We start from the raw sequence: 17,749 nt of genomic DNA on the forward strand, positions 1-17,749 counted from the left end.
GATGGAGGTCTCAGTAGGGAAATGGGCCATCAGCTTCAGAGAGCCTTTGAGCAAGACTGGTCACTGCTTAGAGCCTCGAGTTTACCTAAGGGATGCTGTAGGAGGCCAATGCTCCCTGGTATCCTGGCAAAGTCTTCCTGGAAGAGGGATGCCCAGTTCTTAAGTTAACCAGGGAAAGAGCTGAAGAGTCACCTTCAGGGTGAACTGGACCACCTTTTATCCCACTTTCAATGGTGGGCGTGGCTCTGGTGTTGAGGAAGCTTAGCGGTGCAGGGTCTGGAAGCTCACAGGATACCAGAGAGACTTACTACTCAAAGTGTGGTCTCAGGAGGGGACTGCTCAACATAACAGTTTGAAAAACATTATTTTATTTGATTCTCTCAATATCTAGAGACAGGCATTCTTATTAAAATTATTCTCATCTTAGGGGTTAAAAAAAAAAAAAAGAAAAAGGAAAACCCAAGGTCCAATACTGATCAGGGTCACAGAGCTAGGAAGTGGCCTGGATGGGACCCTAACCCAGCAACTCTGGCTCCAAATCCCTTGGCTCTGTTACTACCGATGTTTTGTCTCAAATGTTTATTTCTGGGGATAGAGGAAATGTAGGTAGAGGTGGGGAAGAGGAACCATGGAATTAGAGCTTCATTTATTTCAGGTCAATTTCACCAACATCATCAGATAAAGGAGGAAATAACTTTAAGGGGAAACCAAACTGTCTTCAGTAGAGATGCTGGGGTAATTCCAAATGGGGTAGACAGCACGAATCAAATATAAGTCCTGGGTGCACATAGCCACAGAGAGAGAGAGAGGTTTAACTTTTCTTTGGGGAGAGATTGAGCAGTTCAAGGCTAAACCGCCCGTAAGGTCGTTCCAACCACTCAGCTACATGTGACCCCCTCTAAGGGGGGATACCCCAAGACAGAAATGAGGAGGGAGGCTGTCATACAGCTGGAGGGCCATCCAGTTAGGTGTTTGGTCCTTAACATGGGAAAGTACTCCCTACAGAGCTAGAGCTGAGAGGCCTGTTATTGGAAGGTATAATAAAAAAGACATCAGCACCCTTGGGTCAGCGAGTGATTGTCGATAAATGTCACCGAGAACAAATCTATAGGGTAGAATCAGGAGAGGCACAGCTGTGTGTTGACCACATTGGCAAGCTGTTGGCATCAATCTGCCTAACACCCTGGACCTGAAATCTCTTTCATGTGGTACTTTTCATAGGTAGTATTCTTTGCAAGTTGGTTTTCTTGGATCAAAGTAGTCTGGCTATTTTGTGGGTGATAGGAAGTGGGGCGGTGGGGTCGGTGCTGGGGGAGAAGCTTGCTTACCAGGAAGGGATACACTTTGGAATTCGATATTGGGCATTTTTAGGCCTCGTTAATGCGTGTCCTCCAAAACCAACGCTCCCCACCCCACTTAGCTTGTCAAAGGTTTTGCATGGCCAAGGAGGGAAGAAAACTCTGAGTGCAAGGTCCCTGGGGTCGGGGGAGCACGGACTGGCACAACTCTCCTGGCTGGGCCAGGGCTTGGCCCTGGGAGACCCTAAGCTTGGATTCAGACAGATGCAAAGGAGAAGAAAACACCACCATTACTCAACCAACCCAGTATAACCTTAATTTAGGTCACGTTCACCCAGTCTTTTCAAAGAACACTATTAGCAAAGGATGGGACTCATGCATGGCAACCATCATTTACATCTCACCTTACATTCTGTCTACATGGTTCACTTTATAGAGCAAGTATTTAAAATGCTGATATCTCACTCTTCCCAGGCCTTGGCTTTCTTTCCGGAGAGGATGGGCTTGTAAAGACACCTGTGGGCTGCTCATTTCTTTGGTATTCGCAAGGCTGGGTTAAAATCAGTTGTGATGAGAACTTGGTGTTTTGCCCTTTTCTTTCAAGCTGCTTCGGTGAAGACACAGGAAGAATCCTTTTAGATAGAAAATCTCCACTACAAAGTACGCACAGCCACGCCACATTTTTAGTCTTTTATTTTTTTAAGTAAAGAAATTCCATTGAATCGAAGATAACAAAATTACAGTTTTTGTTTGTAATGATCTTTGTTTACCACCACACAGAATCAAAACAGAACCAAAAGTAATATGAGAACATAAAATGATCAAGGACACCACTGTTTAGTATAATTTCTTAATAAAGGTAAATATCCTCATATTTAGAAAAAATTGCATTGCTAGTTGCAAATCTTAAACACCTCAGTGATGGAGGATCCTGTATTCCGCCTCCCCCACCCCCAATCCACCAGCACGGAGGCTTTCAGAACACAAACTCAAAAATACATTATTTTCAGGGCAGCATTTGAAGTTTCAGAAAGTCCAAAAAAAAAAAAAAAAAAGAAAAAACAAACAAAAATTAGGAATGTGAAAGTGATGGTTCTCAAAAATCAATCTGGAAGCAGATCTGCCAAGAGAAGAATGTGGTTCATGGAAGTCTAACCAGGAAAGGGGGAGATGCAAACTGGCTCCCCCCCTCCACGCCCACAGCCCCTGGTGTCGCTAAGGCAGCTGCAGTGGCAGAAGTCAAAAGCTCAGGTACAGTGACGGTCTTCCTGAGGCAGTGGGAGAGACCCAGATCATCTGAAACTGGTGTGGAGAGCTGACAGGATTCTACGTGGACTTCTGCTTTAGGAAAACTAAAGAGGCCCAAACCCAAACCAAAACAAACCTAACTCCCACACCCAGGAACTCGGTCCACCCACTGGGAGGGAGTGGCTGGCGCTGGGACTGAGGGCTCAGCAATTATTCTAGGTGACTGTTGGCTGCTCCATGTGGGTGGTCTGGAAGGAGAACACCTATTGAGATGAAGGGTATTTCTGCAGGTGCTATAGGTGGACTGTCCCCAACTTACGGCGATAGATTTCTTGGCTAACGGGGACCAGAACGGGGGGACAGCAGGTTATAGGTTTTATTACTAACTGACAGGAGTCGAGTTAAAGGACTTTATCCACTGGTTGGAAATTAACTTCAGCTTATTCATTAGAGATAGATGAATGTTTTACCCACAATACATGCTAGGAAAAACGGTTCGGAAAACATGGTGTGTGTAGGGGGCTGGCTCCTTCAAAAGCGGCAGCTGTCTACCGTCTGGGGTCTGAGAATGGCTGGCGAGCTGGGCTCTTCGGGGGGGCCACTTCGGGGGGATGCCTGGGCTACAGCGTCCGGAGGCAGCTGTAGCAGTGACACAGGCAAGAGGAAGCAGCTTTAGTTTTGGATAGCATCTCAGTTCTCACTGCGAGTACGGGCCCGTTCCCCTTCAAACACAATTTGGCAAAAGCAATCCTAGTTTATGAAGAGGGGGCACTTCCCTCTGCTTTGATAACAGGGGGGAGAAGAAAACCTTTCCCCCAATTGCTTGGCCTCTAAATGCCAAAGGCAGGCCACTTTTCATGGTTTTTTGAAGCATCCAAAGTGGCTTTGAACAACAGAGTGAGGCCAAGAAGGAAGAAAGGCGTCAGAGATGAGGTGTTTGGCCAGTTCTGGATTGCTCTTATTGTCAAGGGGTGGGGGGCACCTAATGTAATAAGGAGCGTACAGGCCACATGAAGACGTTCTCTGGTTTTGCTGTAGCTTTGCTTCAGACTTCTACAGCAGAAGAATTTGAATTCCAAAGCCACAATAGTGTTGTACCACCAGGGGATATTCTAGAGGCAAGTTAAGGCTTTCTGGGCAAAGAGAACAATTCCAGATGATATTGTGAGCGGATGCTGCAGTGAAATGCTTCTTAATAACTCTCCTGTCCTGCCTTAGACGACAAAGACCTGAGTTTTCAACTCAACGTGATGTTTCAGTGATCTTCACTTTAGCGCTAAGTCAGAAGCAATGCCACGGGAAAAGAAAAGCCTCTCACAGCTCAGACATCTGCTTGCCCGGCAAACACAAACAAGAACACACGTATTGTTTCCCCGGAGCTGGCAAAACGGCTCTCAAGCCACACAGTGACAAAGAGAGCTCTCATTCAGATGCCAGGCATATAAGCTCAGCTACCCAGAAAGTTCAGCTTTAATGAAGACTGTAGTTTTAGAATGAAAGTCTGAGCAGGAAGGGTTTCTGCCCTGGGAACTCTCAAAGCTTGCCCGAGTCACACAGAAGGATGGGGATATTCACCTCGTTCCAACGGTCAGCACCTGTCCCAGTCATAAGACCACCCTCAGTACAGAAAGAATATTGAGATGACAATGGAGGCTCTGAAGAGAAGCCAGTCAGAGACACAGGGCTTTGGGCAAAATCAAGGGTCTTCACCAGCAAAGGCTGAATGCAGTAGCTCCCTCTCTCCAAGTCCCCTCAAGATAAGCCCGAAGTCTTGATTTATCTGTTTCCACTTGCAAGGGCTGTAAGAAGGCCAGTGGGAATGTTCTGGCAAAGGACGTGTAAGTAGATGAAGTAGACTTAGAGATGGTCTAAGATGAGGTAATTGGGGCTTGGAAAGGTGAAGTGATTGCCCACAATCCAATGTGAATTAGAGATAGGACAAGAATCCCAGTCTCCCGAACCCTGGTTCCCTAACACCATGTCAAGAAAGGGACGCTCCCCTTGCAGTTATATTCCCACTGTCATGTGTAAAATGCTGCGGGGAGGTTCAAAGAATATAGTGACAACAAACAACTTTCTGCCTCCCTTCTGCTCTGGAATCACTGGTGCAAACTCACGGGCGGTAAGGTAAGAGGTTTTCCTCAAGTCTGTTAAACTCCCTACTAACATAAATGCATCAAGGAGACTTGAGACCATTTTTTCAAGTCAGATAATCCTGACTTGACTGGGATCTTCATCACTGTCCTCAAACTGTTTAGAGGCAGGGAGAACAACCCGGAGAATTGTTAAAAACCTGCTTGGTTTTTAACATGTTCTTCCTGTGATAGAACTGTCTAGGTCTCTGCAATTTATATCCTTAACCTGATTTTACTGTATCTTTAACCTGATTTTAAAATATAATATTCAAATACTCTTTAAAATTCTGCCTTGTTTTAGCCCAAGAGGACCTCAGTAGCAAGAAGAGCCCTCACATTATCATCAGGAATGAATGAAAAGCAAGGAAAGCTGGAGGAAGGAAAAAGCTGACCTATATATAAAATGCTGCTCCCTTGTTTATTAGGCGAGCTCGCATCTCTGTAAATTCAATGCCTCTGTGCTCTCTTTCAGGGACAAACAAGAATTTTCCTGTAAGATAGCCACAGTTACACTCTTATTTCCATGCCTGAGAGCCTGAAGCTTGAACAGAGGCCTTCAGTTGATTTCATGTGAGCCAAAATGGAATGTAAGTGCCATTCAGAGTCACACACTAAAAAGATTTCAGCTGGGAGGCAGTCTCCACAGTCCCGTGGGGGTAAATTCCGGTTACGTGGCAACAAAGGCTGTGCCCCGAGCCCTGCCTCTCCTCCGTGGGCCACCAGAACTGCCGTGCACACCAGGCTCCAAGGACTTCTGCCCCCATCCCCACCAAGTGTGTGACAACAGGACTGTTTTCTCCTCCTGAATGGAGCTGGTACCTGGCCACTACTTTGTCGGAATAGATCAAGGGATGTGACCTAAGGCAAATGAAAAGGAGGCTCTTGCTTCCTGGGATGATGATTCAACCCCATTAAGTTATTGCTTCGTTCATCTAATTTCACAAAAAAAGGTCCTGAGACATGAAGGTTGTAGCGGGATATATGACCATGAATCTTCTAGATTATAGCTGTGGTTGTTGGTTGGAGGGAAAAGTAACAGAGGGGAGAGACTAGCTTCGAAATTGAGGGGTAGATGATAAAGTGCCAATCTGTACTAAAAGAACATGAAAAAGAAAAGCACTTGAAAAGTAACAACTTGGGGGGAAAGTCACAATGATGATTTTGGTGTGTGTGAGAAATTGTACCGAAGCAAAGTTGAGACCATAGAAGTCTCAGTTTCTTCAGATACGGCTGTTTTTGATGTTTTTAGGATGATCTGGTGATTGTCAGAAAACAACTTCTTCAGGTTACAGACATTACTGTCACATGACTTGGACCGATGCCCAAACTACATCCACCTGCGGCCATGAGGGTCTGCATCCAGGCCCTCAGGTGGCTCCCTTTACCCCTTAAACATCCACATACAGACCCACCATTTATATTCCTGTCTGTCCTATAGCAAAGGAGAGGAAGCCGGGAAATTTTTTTTTTTTTTTTTCAGTATCTAGGTCATTTCACTTGTAATTCTGTTTAGTTCCAGATAGCAACTGCTGATTTTTCAAAGTGCAGGGTTTTTAGATATTCAAGTACCACAGGATTGGAGGAAAGGAGTACTTGAAATGTAGAGTGACTTTTCATTTGAGAAGATAACACTCTGGAAAGATCTATCCAACACGCTACAAATATGAGCTATTACATTACAAAATCTGGTTTCAAAATCACACCCTCTTCAGTTGGAAAGATATTTCTCCAAACTCAGATCCAACTTTTGAATTGTTTGGTATCAAAAGTCAGAGTTAGAGAGACCTGGGTTAAAAAAATAAATTATAACTGAGTGCTTTAAAAAAAAAAAACCCACCAAAAAAACCCCTCTTTATATGAAACGAGGCACAGAAAAAAAAAAGGCAAATGATGACGTCTACATGCTTCGAATAGCTCTCAGGCTCCCCTGGAGAGGTGTTCTCTCAAACCTCAGTAAACTGAGTTTGTCATTGAACTTTAGAACTGGTAGCGATATTGGCAATCTACCTGGCCCAAGTCCCCCATTTTACAGGTGAAGAAACAAAGGTTCAAAGGGACTTTTCCAGGGTCATATAGCCAGTGAGAGGCAGAGTCAGGCATGGCCTGAAGTCTTCACCCCCAGCCCAAGCCCTTTCTGAGACATCACATAGCGATCGCACCAGGGCAGCCGTACACGACAGGCCTTGCAGCTTTGGAGGCTCCTGGGATCTAAGAGATACCTCCGACTACGAGTTTCAACAACACAAACTACCGAGATGTTTCTAATTTAAAGGCTCTGCACAACCGTGCTTCTCAAATTTGCCTGGTGAGGAGAATCACCTGGGGCACTTGTCAAAAATTAGAATCCCCAGGCCCCTTCCCAGACCCACTGAAACAGCTTCTCCAAGGGGAGGGACCTGGGAGGCTGAATTTGTAACAAGCGCCCCAGGTAACTCTCATCATCAGCAACCTGTGGGAAAACTGTCTTAGAGGACAGTGAGGGAGAAACTTGGTTTGTGACTCAAGGGAATTTTCTTTGCCACGTAGGAGGCCACAGTCTTGGCCTGGGAGGCCCAGGGCCCCAGGCTCCCAAGCTGAGCTGCATCTGCAGCATTGGCTCTTTTGGGGGTCTACGTCAGGACACGTACACCACCGCAAAAAAACATACATCCTTCACTGCTCTTGGGGAAAAGCCTTCTGATTGGCAAAGCAAAACTGCTGTTCAGACACATTTTTAATAGCGAAACTAGATGTAATTGGCTTGAAAGCAATCAGATGCCGACACCGGACAGGAGGGTGAAAACCCCGTCGCTTGTCACCATAGCTAACAATGCAGTGGAGAAAACCAGTAACTAAGCACAAAAATAGCCTGGAGCTCCCAGGGACGGCCACCTACTTCAAGTCAGGTGTGTCTAGTGGGTGGTCCCCGTTGATGGTGTGAGGTCAGATCCAGGGAGGGAGATGGGAGACCTGAAACAGCCGGTGACCAGGGCAGCTGGACGCACCAGAGTCCGGGGGGTGCCTCACTCCAGGTCGGCCTCCACCTGCTCCGTGTCAGAGCACTGCGACTTGTTACGTTCCCACTGGCAAATGGCGTTGGCGTACTCCACCACCAGCTTATCCATCCATGTCAGGGGCTCGGGGAACAGCACGGACCCCTCAAAGAAGCCCAGGTGGCCCCCGTGCAGGGGTAGCACAAACATGACGTTCTCCCGTTTCTCTGCGGGAGAAAGGCAGCTGAGTGAGTCACTGTTCTCTGACCAGCTCCAGGGCAGGAGGTGCAAAAGCGAGCTGGCCAGGGCGGCCCAGGCTTTCCCCACAGGCGAAGGTGTCACCTAAGTGGGCATCTGATTTCTACTGCCTCGTTCACCAAAGCGGGAGGGAGATTTGGTGGGGCAGGCAAGATGGTGGGATCTAGCAGGTTTGGGAATAGCAGCTTGGCTTTGGAGCAGAATGGGTACCGCCTTAGGGGATCCTTAAAACTCTACGTGGTTCTCAAACTTGGCTGCATATTAGAATCACCTGGGGTTTTTTTATGATCCCTATGTTGCATCCAGACCGATGAGATTCTGATTTGAGGGTGGGGGTGGGGTAGAGTTGGGGGGTGGTAGGTGAGAGAGGGAGGACCCAGGCATTGATGTTGCTAAAACTCCCCAGCTGACTTGATTGTACAGCCAAGTACCTCCCAACTTTGTGTATCCAAATCACCTGGGAGACTGCCTTAAAATGCAGATTCAGCTTTAACAGGCCTGGGGAAGGAGCTGAGATTCTGCATTTCTTTTTTTAAAAGATATTTATTTATTTATTTGGCTGCACTGGGTCTTAGTTGCGGCATGTGGGATTTTTAGTTGTGGCATGCGGGATCTTTAGTTGTGGCATGCAGGCTCTTAGTTGCAGCGTGCAGGATGTAGTTCCCCGACCAGGGATGGAACCCGGGCCCCCTGCATTGGGAACACGGAGTCGTAACCACTCCGCCACCAGGGAAGTCCCCAGATTCTGTATTTCTGACAAGCTCCAGGGTGATACCAATGCTACTGGTGGGGACCAGGCTTTGAGGAGGGATTCATAACACACGCTTATCTACTAGAGAACCAGATGAATTCAATGGAGTCAATGTTTTTTCATTACAGAACTTTATTTTTCAAGGCTAAAACATAAAGCTGCAAGTTGCGTTAAAAGACGGCCAAGCTCTCAATGGCACGTGCTAAACGGCCATTTGAGATTTATTAACCTGGAGCTTGACTTTATGAGTCCACGTTTAAGTTAGTCCCGCATGGGCTGGTAAAGCCATTACCGAAGATGTGTGCAAAATGGGCAGCCAGGTACGGTCAGGTACCACAGGGAGCATCTCTCTTCCCAGGGGGAGAAGTGACAACGGGTCCCTTGCTGGCTGCTCCAGGCCTCTGAGGCGCTTCCTGGCACTCACATTTCTGGCTCTGCAAGGGCTCTTTTCTTGTCTGACGCCCTTTATCCTTCCCTTTCGGCTGCTATTTTGTAAGTTTCTGTGTGACAGCATTACTGCTATGGATGTTACTTTAGATATGCAGAAGGAAACCAGCATGGCTGCTTTTGTGTAGGGAGCCTGTGGTTTGATAGACGGTTGACACATAGCTTTTTATCACATAATGCACCTGCGGCACATGCATTCACTCTGAGCAGAGAACAGAGCTCTGTCTGGGCGTGGGTCCTTTATCTGCTTGCTATGTTATCTACTCATTAACTTGGGGTCATGAGATGAATCAGAAGTACCCCTTTTCCCCCTGGTTAACATATGATATTTACAAGAGGAAACGTAATCACAGAGGACTGGGAAGGGAGGAGATTAGGTACAATGCAAAGTAACTTTAGATTGTGACCCAAGTGTTTCCTTCTGTTATCCTCTTTCTAGTTTCTTCCGTAGCTCCTACCTAGCATGGTGTGAGGCCGTGCAAACCTGAGGCAAGATAACATTCTCATGAACAACCTTCTTTGCTTTTTCAGTTGCTTATATTTTTATCCTCAAAGCAGATGGGGAGGCTGTCTGTCACAAGAGGTAGCAGAACTGGCTTTTTTGTTTTGCTTTTCGGGTCAAATTTTAAGTCTAAATATCTCTTTAAGTCAAACTCTCAGACTTAATGGACCCACATCCCTGAGGCCATAATTTCACAGAACACCAGGGGACTCCCCGAACCTCTTGGCTATGGATATAAATGATGATCCTGTCTCTTGCACCAGGACAGAACATGAAAAGGCTCTACCCAGGCTCCAGCATAGCCCCAGAACTATCAGGCTAGAATAAATAAGAACACTGCTAAGAGATACCCTGATCGCCAGGATATGACAGCATGATGAAGGTGACATACTGTGGCAATTTGCTGAGTGGCTGAGAGAGCAGCAGGAAGGGACACTTACCTGAAAGAGATTTTGGAATGGTTAGAAGACTTTCATGCACCAAGGGGTCATCGGCTGCATTCACCAACATGAGAGGTACATAAATCTGAAACAAGAAAATAAAGCAGAATTAAATGATCAGTTCTCTTTTTTTAGAGCCCATTGATCCAAGGCTCAAATACACTACCGGATATGTCTTTGAAGTGAAGGGAAGAGGGTCAGTGCTCAGTTTCCTGAACATGTGGACTAAGGACACCTCGTATTTCCTGGTGGTGGCAGGAATGATAACTGCTGCTGTGATCACAGCCCTGGCAGGCATATGCAGGAGCCAAGCTCGGTGCCCTAGGTGGCCCACGTGCTCTGATGGAGCAAGGGTAAAGACTACAATACTCACTGGCAAAATATTTCTGATCGTCCGCACAGTGTCTCAGATTAGCCATACCTTTCCGAAAAATGACTTTACAGAGTTATGTACATATTCATTCAATTTATATGGTGGGGAGGAAAAAAGGAGTGTGCTCCACTCCAGACAAAGGAGGCTTTCCTGAAAAATCTGAAGGGAGAAAACAGGAGCAGGCTGGTGGATATCGGGAAGCTCTTAGCAGCTTTGCATTCAACATCCATTTATCAAAACAGCCAGTAAGTGTCCTTTTTCATTTTAGCAGAGGTGGTGCCGATGGGGGTGCTCAGACATTACTGAACAGCCATGCCCAGGAACGTAATGACTGCTTGCCTCACCTGGAGGCCCCTGACACTGGCTCTGAACAGCTTCACGTTTCTGTAATGGCTTAAATGAAGACATGAAAAGCCTGGATGATGATGCTAAAGTAGGAGGGGTGGCCGATATGACACGAAGGCAGAACTGCCACTCACAATGGTATGCTTAAGCTGGGGGAGTGGTGGACCAAACAACAGGTGGACATTGATAGGGATAAATGGGAAGTCCTGTGTTTGAGTAGAAAGAGCAGTTGTTCAAAGGCAGAAGGGGAGAGACTGACTTGGTGGTGGCTCAGGTAAAAAACATGGGGGTTATGATTGGCCACAAGCTTAATTTAATACAAAGTTTATCGTAGCTGCTCACACCTGCATTAATATAAACCAGTCTACTTCGACAAAAGACATGCTCCTCTATCATTCTGATACAGAAATGCATCTATTTTACTCTGTGCTTGCCAGATCATGGCAGGAATTTTGAGTTCAGTCCTAGGCACCACACCAACAAAATACACAATGACCAAAACAGGGTCTAGGATTATAAGAAATCTCCACGGACTTCCTGTGAGGAACCATGGTAGGAACCAGGAAGGATTATACAGTCAAAGGAAGACTAAGGAAAAAATGGGTGCGGCAGAGATTTTAAGGGCTTTCACCGCACTAAGGGGCAGCTCTGGGATTATTATATGGAGGTCACAGAGGGGCAGAGTTTGGTTCAATAATAAACCCAAGTCAACAACTAGAGCGGTTGGAGCCAGATGCTGGGTGAGCTTCCACCAGGGAAGCTTAGGAGGGATGCTTGTTATATCACGGGTGGAGCTGGATGAGGTGATACTAATTCTGAGATGCTGCTCCCTGAGTTGATGTGGTCACTCACCCTGTGCAGGTACCTCATGCAGCTCTCTTCCTCGTAATATTCCTTCAGGGAGTTATAGCCATGAAACTTCCTGGGACACACACACACATACACACACAAAGGAAAAAGACAAAATAACACTTGAAATAAGATTGGAATGCTGAACTGATTTTATTACTGTGCCAGTTCCCACACTAGCTCATCATATCAGTAGAATATACACAGGTACCAGAGTTAGGGGTTAAGAGCACCCAGCTTTGGCATCTGGCTTCAAATCCTGGCTCTGTCACTTAACTGACTATGGACCTTAGGCAAAGGGTTTAACCTCTCTGAGCTTCTCCTCTGTAAAATGGAGCTAGGGACAGAAGCTTCTTTAACGGCACTGTGAGATTTATGACACTAAAGTGACATTTTATTAGCACAGTGACCAGCCCAGAGTAATTACTCAGTAAGTGTTATCTGTAGTAATTATTAACGGATGTTGCATCTTTTTGAGGCAGCATGAAACCAGATGTCACTGTAGACACTAAGAAACTGCAATTCGAAGACATTTACTAGAACTTTGTTTTCAACAGAATTCTTCCTGGCAGAGTGATCGGGACCACTGTGAACTGGAATGAAATATGTACTGGATAACAGAAATGAGACAGGGATTCAGAGTTACCGACTCTGTCCTCCATGGAGCAGTAGTCAGAGACACACTGACATTAACAAACCCTTCGGTGCTCCAGCGGGCAGGGCCTGCAGCTTTGCCCTGCCCTGTGCTCTGAGAGGCCGGCACGATTCAGCCTGGAGCTCTGACACCAGGAGACAGAGTCAACCCCAGGTCAGAGGATCTCTGGAAACCTCATTTCTTCCTGACACAGATTAAGGCCTCTGGTTTGTGAATACTAGGGTTTTTTTGTCCTGACTGGGGTCTTCAGGGTATCTCAGCTCCCCTGTGGCTGTGGATCTCTTCCACTCCCAGGCTCCTTAGACATCTCTGCCAGCGAAGGATCCTCAGGTTGGACTATTTGGGCCAAACTTGATAGGGAGGAGGCCGAGTGCAGAAATCATCTCTAGGACATTTGTCTCCATGAAATCAGCCCCTCTGAGGTCTCAGCGGGCCAGGAAGTCACTCTCGTCCTCCAGTATTACTGGTGGCGGGTTGATGAGGAGGCTGTCCAAACTGGTTATGATCATGAAAACTGCTACTATCTAGCACTATTAAAAAGGAAGAGTTTTAGGAAGAGTTGAAGAACACTCTCTTTGGGGCTTAAAAAAATTTAGAAGATGCATGAAATTTAAGTAAGTTTGTTTTTTTTTTTCTCATTAGTGTAGTGTCTGCACCACAGTAAAGTTGCACACCCCATCGTAAGTGAGGGTGGGTATAATTCATTCTCACCTTCTGAACGTTGCCAGCAATTTCCCCATTTCCATTTCCTTTGAGTAACTGTTCATGGGCATATTTCAAAGTTACTTGGTGTAAGAAGGCTACTAAAATCCCATAAGGAAGGTAAATACAGATCTCATACTCTCAGGTCAATATGTGCCTATCTACTGGATGAACACTAGCTTGCTTTAGGCCACACCTGAAGGTATCAAGTGATCTCTAAATAAAAAGGATGACTTTTTCAAGAGAACGATGAGGTCAGAGATTAACTTTACCTTTTCCAGCTAATGCTAACTTCAATCAGAAACTACCGGTGCCAGGAAAGAGGACACTGTCAGTGTGGTGACCTCAGGTGCCTGGAGAGGCCTGGAGGGGCAGCAGGGAAAGGGCAACCGAGTGAAGTGGGCGGGGTTTGCATATTACACTCAGAGGAGAGTCTTTACGCCCCTAAAGGAAGAGGTTCCGTCCATTTTTCTTGCAACACACAGCTCTCTTGGTCTATTTTTGGTTTTTCTACTTTTGATAGAGACATAGGCAGGTACAAGAAATATTCTCCTTCTCCTTTTACTCCATTGCCACATGCAGTTTATATGACACCTGATCCCTGACCATGCACATGCAGGAATGTAGAACGAGTGGTCAGAGCCTCTTCTTATTTCTTTTTTTTTTTTTTTTTTTTTTACATTTTTTGGCAGTGCCATGCCATGTGGCATGTGGGATCCTACTTTCCCAACTTCCCAACCAGGGATCTAACCCGCGCCCCCTGCATTTGAAGCGCTGAGTCCTAACCACTGGACCGCCAGGGATGTCCTCTTCCTATTTTTTTTTTTTTTTAAGAGACATTAGAAATTTGGATTTCTCTGTGAAATCTTCAGTTTTTAAACAGTGGACATTAAAAAAAAAACAACAACCAAAACCCTTAACACTAAAGTGGGCAGAGGAAACCCCTGGCGCTGGGCAGCTACGGCCTGCTACCTCCTGCCTGGCACCCTGCCCCAGAGCATGGGCACACCTCATCACATTGTCATCGATCTGCATCAGGGATGTGGCTGTGTAGAGGCGGCTCAAGTCTGTGTCCTCCAGGCTCTGAGGTTTCTTAACATGGTCTCCAAAAAGAGCTTGCCTACAATGAGACAAGAAGCAAACAGAAAATGAAAAGCAGATGATAAACCAAATCATCACACTGTACAATGAAATATCTTACAATTTTGTCAATCATACCTCAGTAAAGCTGAAAAAAAATTTTTTTTAAAGCACACGATAAACAGCCACAGCCGAGCCTACTTCCTTGCCCAGAGGCAAGCCAGGAGAGGGTCTCTGACATAGGGTCTGCGGGTAACTTAGAAATAAATCCCTTCAGCCTTCAGAATGTCCCAGAGGATGCGCTTGCACTGTTGACTTTTGAATAACTGAAGAAGGATCAATAGCAAGACCTTATTTTCCTTGCCCCTGTCTAAGGGGCAGCTAGACAAACTGAAGATTGTGTTTGAGCCTAAGTGACTATTACAAAACTGGCCCTGCAGAGAGGTCTCAGGATGGGCTCTGTGGCCTGTGGTGGGCTGTCAGCCAAACAGTGGGGGGCCTTAGTTAAAGTTGTGGAGGCCCCATCTTTACACTGGTGTTGACACTGCCCCCTTTAGCAGAACCCCTTTCTCTTTATGGGCTCTTTGTGTCACTTAACAAGGAAGATAATGGTTAACCCATTCAGCATTTGGGCAAATCAACAGCCCTCCAATATGTTAGCTAAAAAGCTAACGTATACTCAGTAGAGTAATTATTTCCAGTAAGAAAATGATCCATCTGGAGAGGATGACAACAAAGGCAGAGATCAAAATGTGCACATTTACACGTCCATTCCCAGCAAGGGCTCTCACTCACACAGCTGAAGGAAGACTGAGTTTGCTTTGAGGTATGGCCCTACAGTGGGAAAAATTCATTACGGAAACTAAATGCTCTGGTATCCATTCACAACCTCTTCCAAAGAAGAGGAACAGATTTCTTAAAAATTTTTTTGTCAAAAGAGTATTAGGAAGATTATATACTTAAAGGATAGAACTCACAATTTAAAGTGTATCCCAATAAAACTAGAAAAAAATTTTAAAAAAGAAAAGACAATGCTGATAGAGAAAAAAAATTATAATAAAGTGTCCCTAAAATTTCTAGGTGTTTGGCTTTCTGTGGTAAATTTTAAAAATGTAAATACACTGAGAGCACATCCAGAGGACTCTGCCAGTTTGTTAAGAACTACATAATGGACCTTTTGGACTAATTGATTAATGGCAAGACTGGGCCCTGTAGCAAAACAAATGTTCCCTGGGAGGCAGGAGCTCACTTTCCATTGCAGAGGTGTGGGAAGACAGACAGAGGACTTGGACTTGGTGTCTGATGGCCTGGTTTCACCCCTGCTGGAACCTCAGCAAATCCCTGGATCCATCCAAACCTCAGATGAGCCACACCCGAATCAGCGCCCAGCACACAACTGATGCTCACACACCACGATCTGAGCAGAAACTCAGCCAGCCCGGGGGACATAAGTCTCCCTGTGCCTTCCACCCACCCAACACCAGGGCCTGGGGATGTGCCTGGCAGCCTGAGGGGCCTGCGAGCGCCAGCCCTGCCCAGGCGCCTTGTGAACCCCACCCACAGGAAGCCCAATCTGGGGTGCTTGGCTGGCCGGGTGGGCAGTACATTTTTTTTAATCACTGAAAAAAACAGGGTAAGAAACTGATCATTCAGTCAGGTTGCTTTTCCTAGGATGGCATCAAAAACCCCCTAAAATTGTACTTTTAGAGTGCCCAATATATACCAGGCTCTGGGGGAATCAAAACATGCCCGAGCCCCCCAGGGCTTTCCAGTTTAGTTCATGACACAGGATTCACACCGTGGAGGCAGCAGAAAAACGACTTGTGCGGGTAGGAGCTAGCTTCACAGAGGCAGATACCCGAGATGGACCTAAAAGGATGGGCTGGGTTTGGACAAGCAGAGATGAGGGGAAGGGGGTCCTCAGCAAGGGCATAATTGGTGTGGGAGAGGCCAGAGGGCACGTGGGCCTCTGAGCGGCTTGGTCCAGCTGGAGAGGGAGGGAGACATGGGGGAGGAGGGAGAGCCAATATCGCTAACAATAATGACAACGATGAAATCATCACTAATATTTCTTGAGTGCTACTGAAGACCTGGCACTGCTCTAAGCACTTTGTCAGGGGCTAACCCACCAAAGGATTCTGAGCAGGAGACGGGCAGGCAGAGCATGGAGAGTGTGGACACCACGCTTGGCATCAGCGGCCGGACTCCTGTCACGCTGCTGCTTGGTCAGAACCCCAAGAGCCAGCAGAGAACGATTCTGGATCCCCAAGCACAAAAGCATCCTAAGGAGAAAAGCTCCCCAACAATGACAAGCCACCCTCAGGATTGCCCGCATTTGGGACAGAATGGTGTGGAAACGCTTTCTCTTTCTTCTTGGACTTTTTGAAAATTATGGAAGCAGAAAGCGATTTGGTGAATTTGGTAGCTTGGGACAAGTTTGTTTCTAACCAAGTCACAAGACAGGCAGCAGACAATGTGTACCACCCCTGTCTTTTTTTTTTTTTTTTCCTGGAGAAAGAGGAATTTTGGCTTTTAGTGACATAAGCTCAGAAAGGAACTGTCTCCCAAGGGATAGGGAAGGCACTGCACCTGTGCGAGAGGATGATCTTCTTCATGTTGTCGGCCATGAGGAAGTTGTAGAAGCGCCGGCACTGATCCCACTGCATGAAGGTTTCCTGGGCCCTGGAAGAACCACAAGTGGCAGTGAGAGGGACTGCGTCTTGGGGAGGAGAGGATGGGGCTGGCGAGGGCAGGAGGCAGAGCTCTTGCCGCTGGAGAGCGCCGGCTCCCTATGCTGCAACGTGCGCTTGGATGCGTGGTCCTCAAACTACCTGTAGAGACACCAGAACAGCTGAACGTTGCTGAACATGAGGCCCCAGCCAGAAAGCTCTCTGGGGCCACAGGCTTTGTTGCTGACACTCCTGACCCCCTCCTTCCATCACCTTGGTCTTCTCTTCGTCACAGGACCTGCTTCAATTGTCATTTGAACACGTTTGCTACTCGGCTTCCTACCCTGCAAGCATGTTTTTCTGGCTTAATAACAGGAGTGTGTAAAGGGAAGGAGTGTGTGGAGAAAATAAGTGCACAGTAAAACCTGAAAACACTTACATGTGGAATCTCAAAAATACAACAAACTAGTGAATAAAACACAAAAGAAGCAGACTCACAGAATAAACTAGTGGTTATCAGTGGGGAGAGGGAAGGGGGGAGGGGCCGTGGGGGGAAGGGTTATTATGGGAGTGTATGAAATCATGTGCGTGAAACTTTTAAAAACGGTAAAGCACTATAGAATTTAAAGAATCATTCAATAACAGTTTAAAAAATGGGAAGGGAAAAAAAACACCACTTGTTGCCATTTGTGAGGCAAAGGAAAATCATATACTTTGAGCTTTCTTTTGATTAGCCTTAGCATATTCAAGGGGCAAGGAACGGAAGAAGTAGCGAGGCCATCAACCCCTTCTAGGCCCAACTGCTGGGGCTGGTCCTGAGTCTTTTTTCCTCTAGAGCTAGTATGTGATTGGCACCGCAAGGCCCACCGACGTGTGGGGTCACCAGGCAGGCAACACCCCTGCTTCCAGATCAGGAGACCACGGGCTCAGAGATGTCAAGTGACCCGCCCTGGGTCACACTGGAACGGTCAGGTATGGCTGAGTCTAAGCCAGGCCTGCCTGGCTCCAGCACGTGTGTTCCACCA

At 46.6% G+C, this 17,749-nt stretch overlaps 1 protein-coding gene across 4 annotated transcripts in view; it reads right to left on the minus strand.

Moving 5' to 3' along the window:
* Nucleotides 1-1,976: 1,976 nt before the first annotated feature.
* The window catches only part of ABHD2 (abhydrolase domain containing 2, acylglycerol lipase), a 106,762-nt gene continuing 90,989 nt past the window's right edge, over nucleotides 1,977-17,749 (minus strand). For all 4 annotated transcript variants that reach the window (XM_007120441.3, XM_028495825.2, XM_028495826.2 and 1 more), the window contains 5 exons: nucleotides 16,645-16,737; nucleotides 13,985-14,095; nucleotides 11,622-11,691; nucleotides 10,052-10,136; nucleotides 1,977-7,880 (listed from right to left, as the gene is read on the minus strand). In XM_007120441.3, the coding sequence (XP_007120503.1) occupies nucleotides 7,684-7,880; nucleotides 10,052-10,136; nucleotides 11,622-11,691; nucleotides 13,985-14,095; nucleotides 16,645-16,737 (556 nt within the window). In that variant the 3' untranslated portion in view covers nucleotides 1,977-7,683. The remainder of the gene's footprint in view (nucleotides 7,881-10,051; nucleotides 10,137-11,621; nucleotides 11,692-13,984; nucleotides 14,096-16,644; nucleotides 16,738-17,749) is intronic.

This window comes from Physeter macrocephalus, chromosome 11 (assembly GCF_002837175.3).
Source record: "Physeter macrocephalus isolate SW-GA chromosome 11, ASM283717v5, whole genome shotgun sequence".
NCBI lineage: Eukaryota > Metazoa > Chordata > Mammalia > Artiodactyla > Physeteridae > Physeter > Physeter macrocephalus.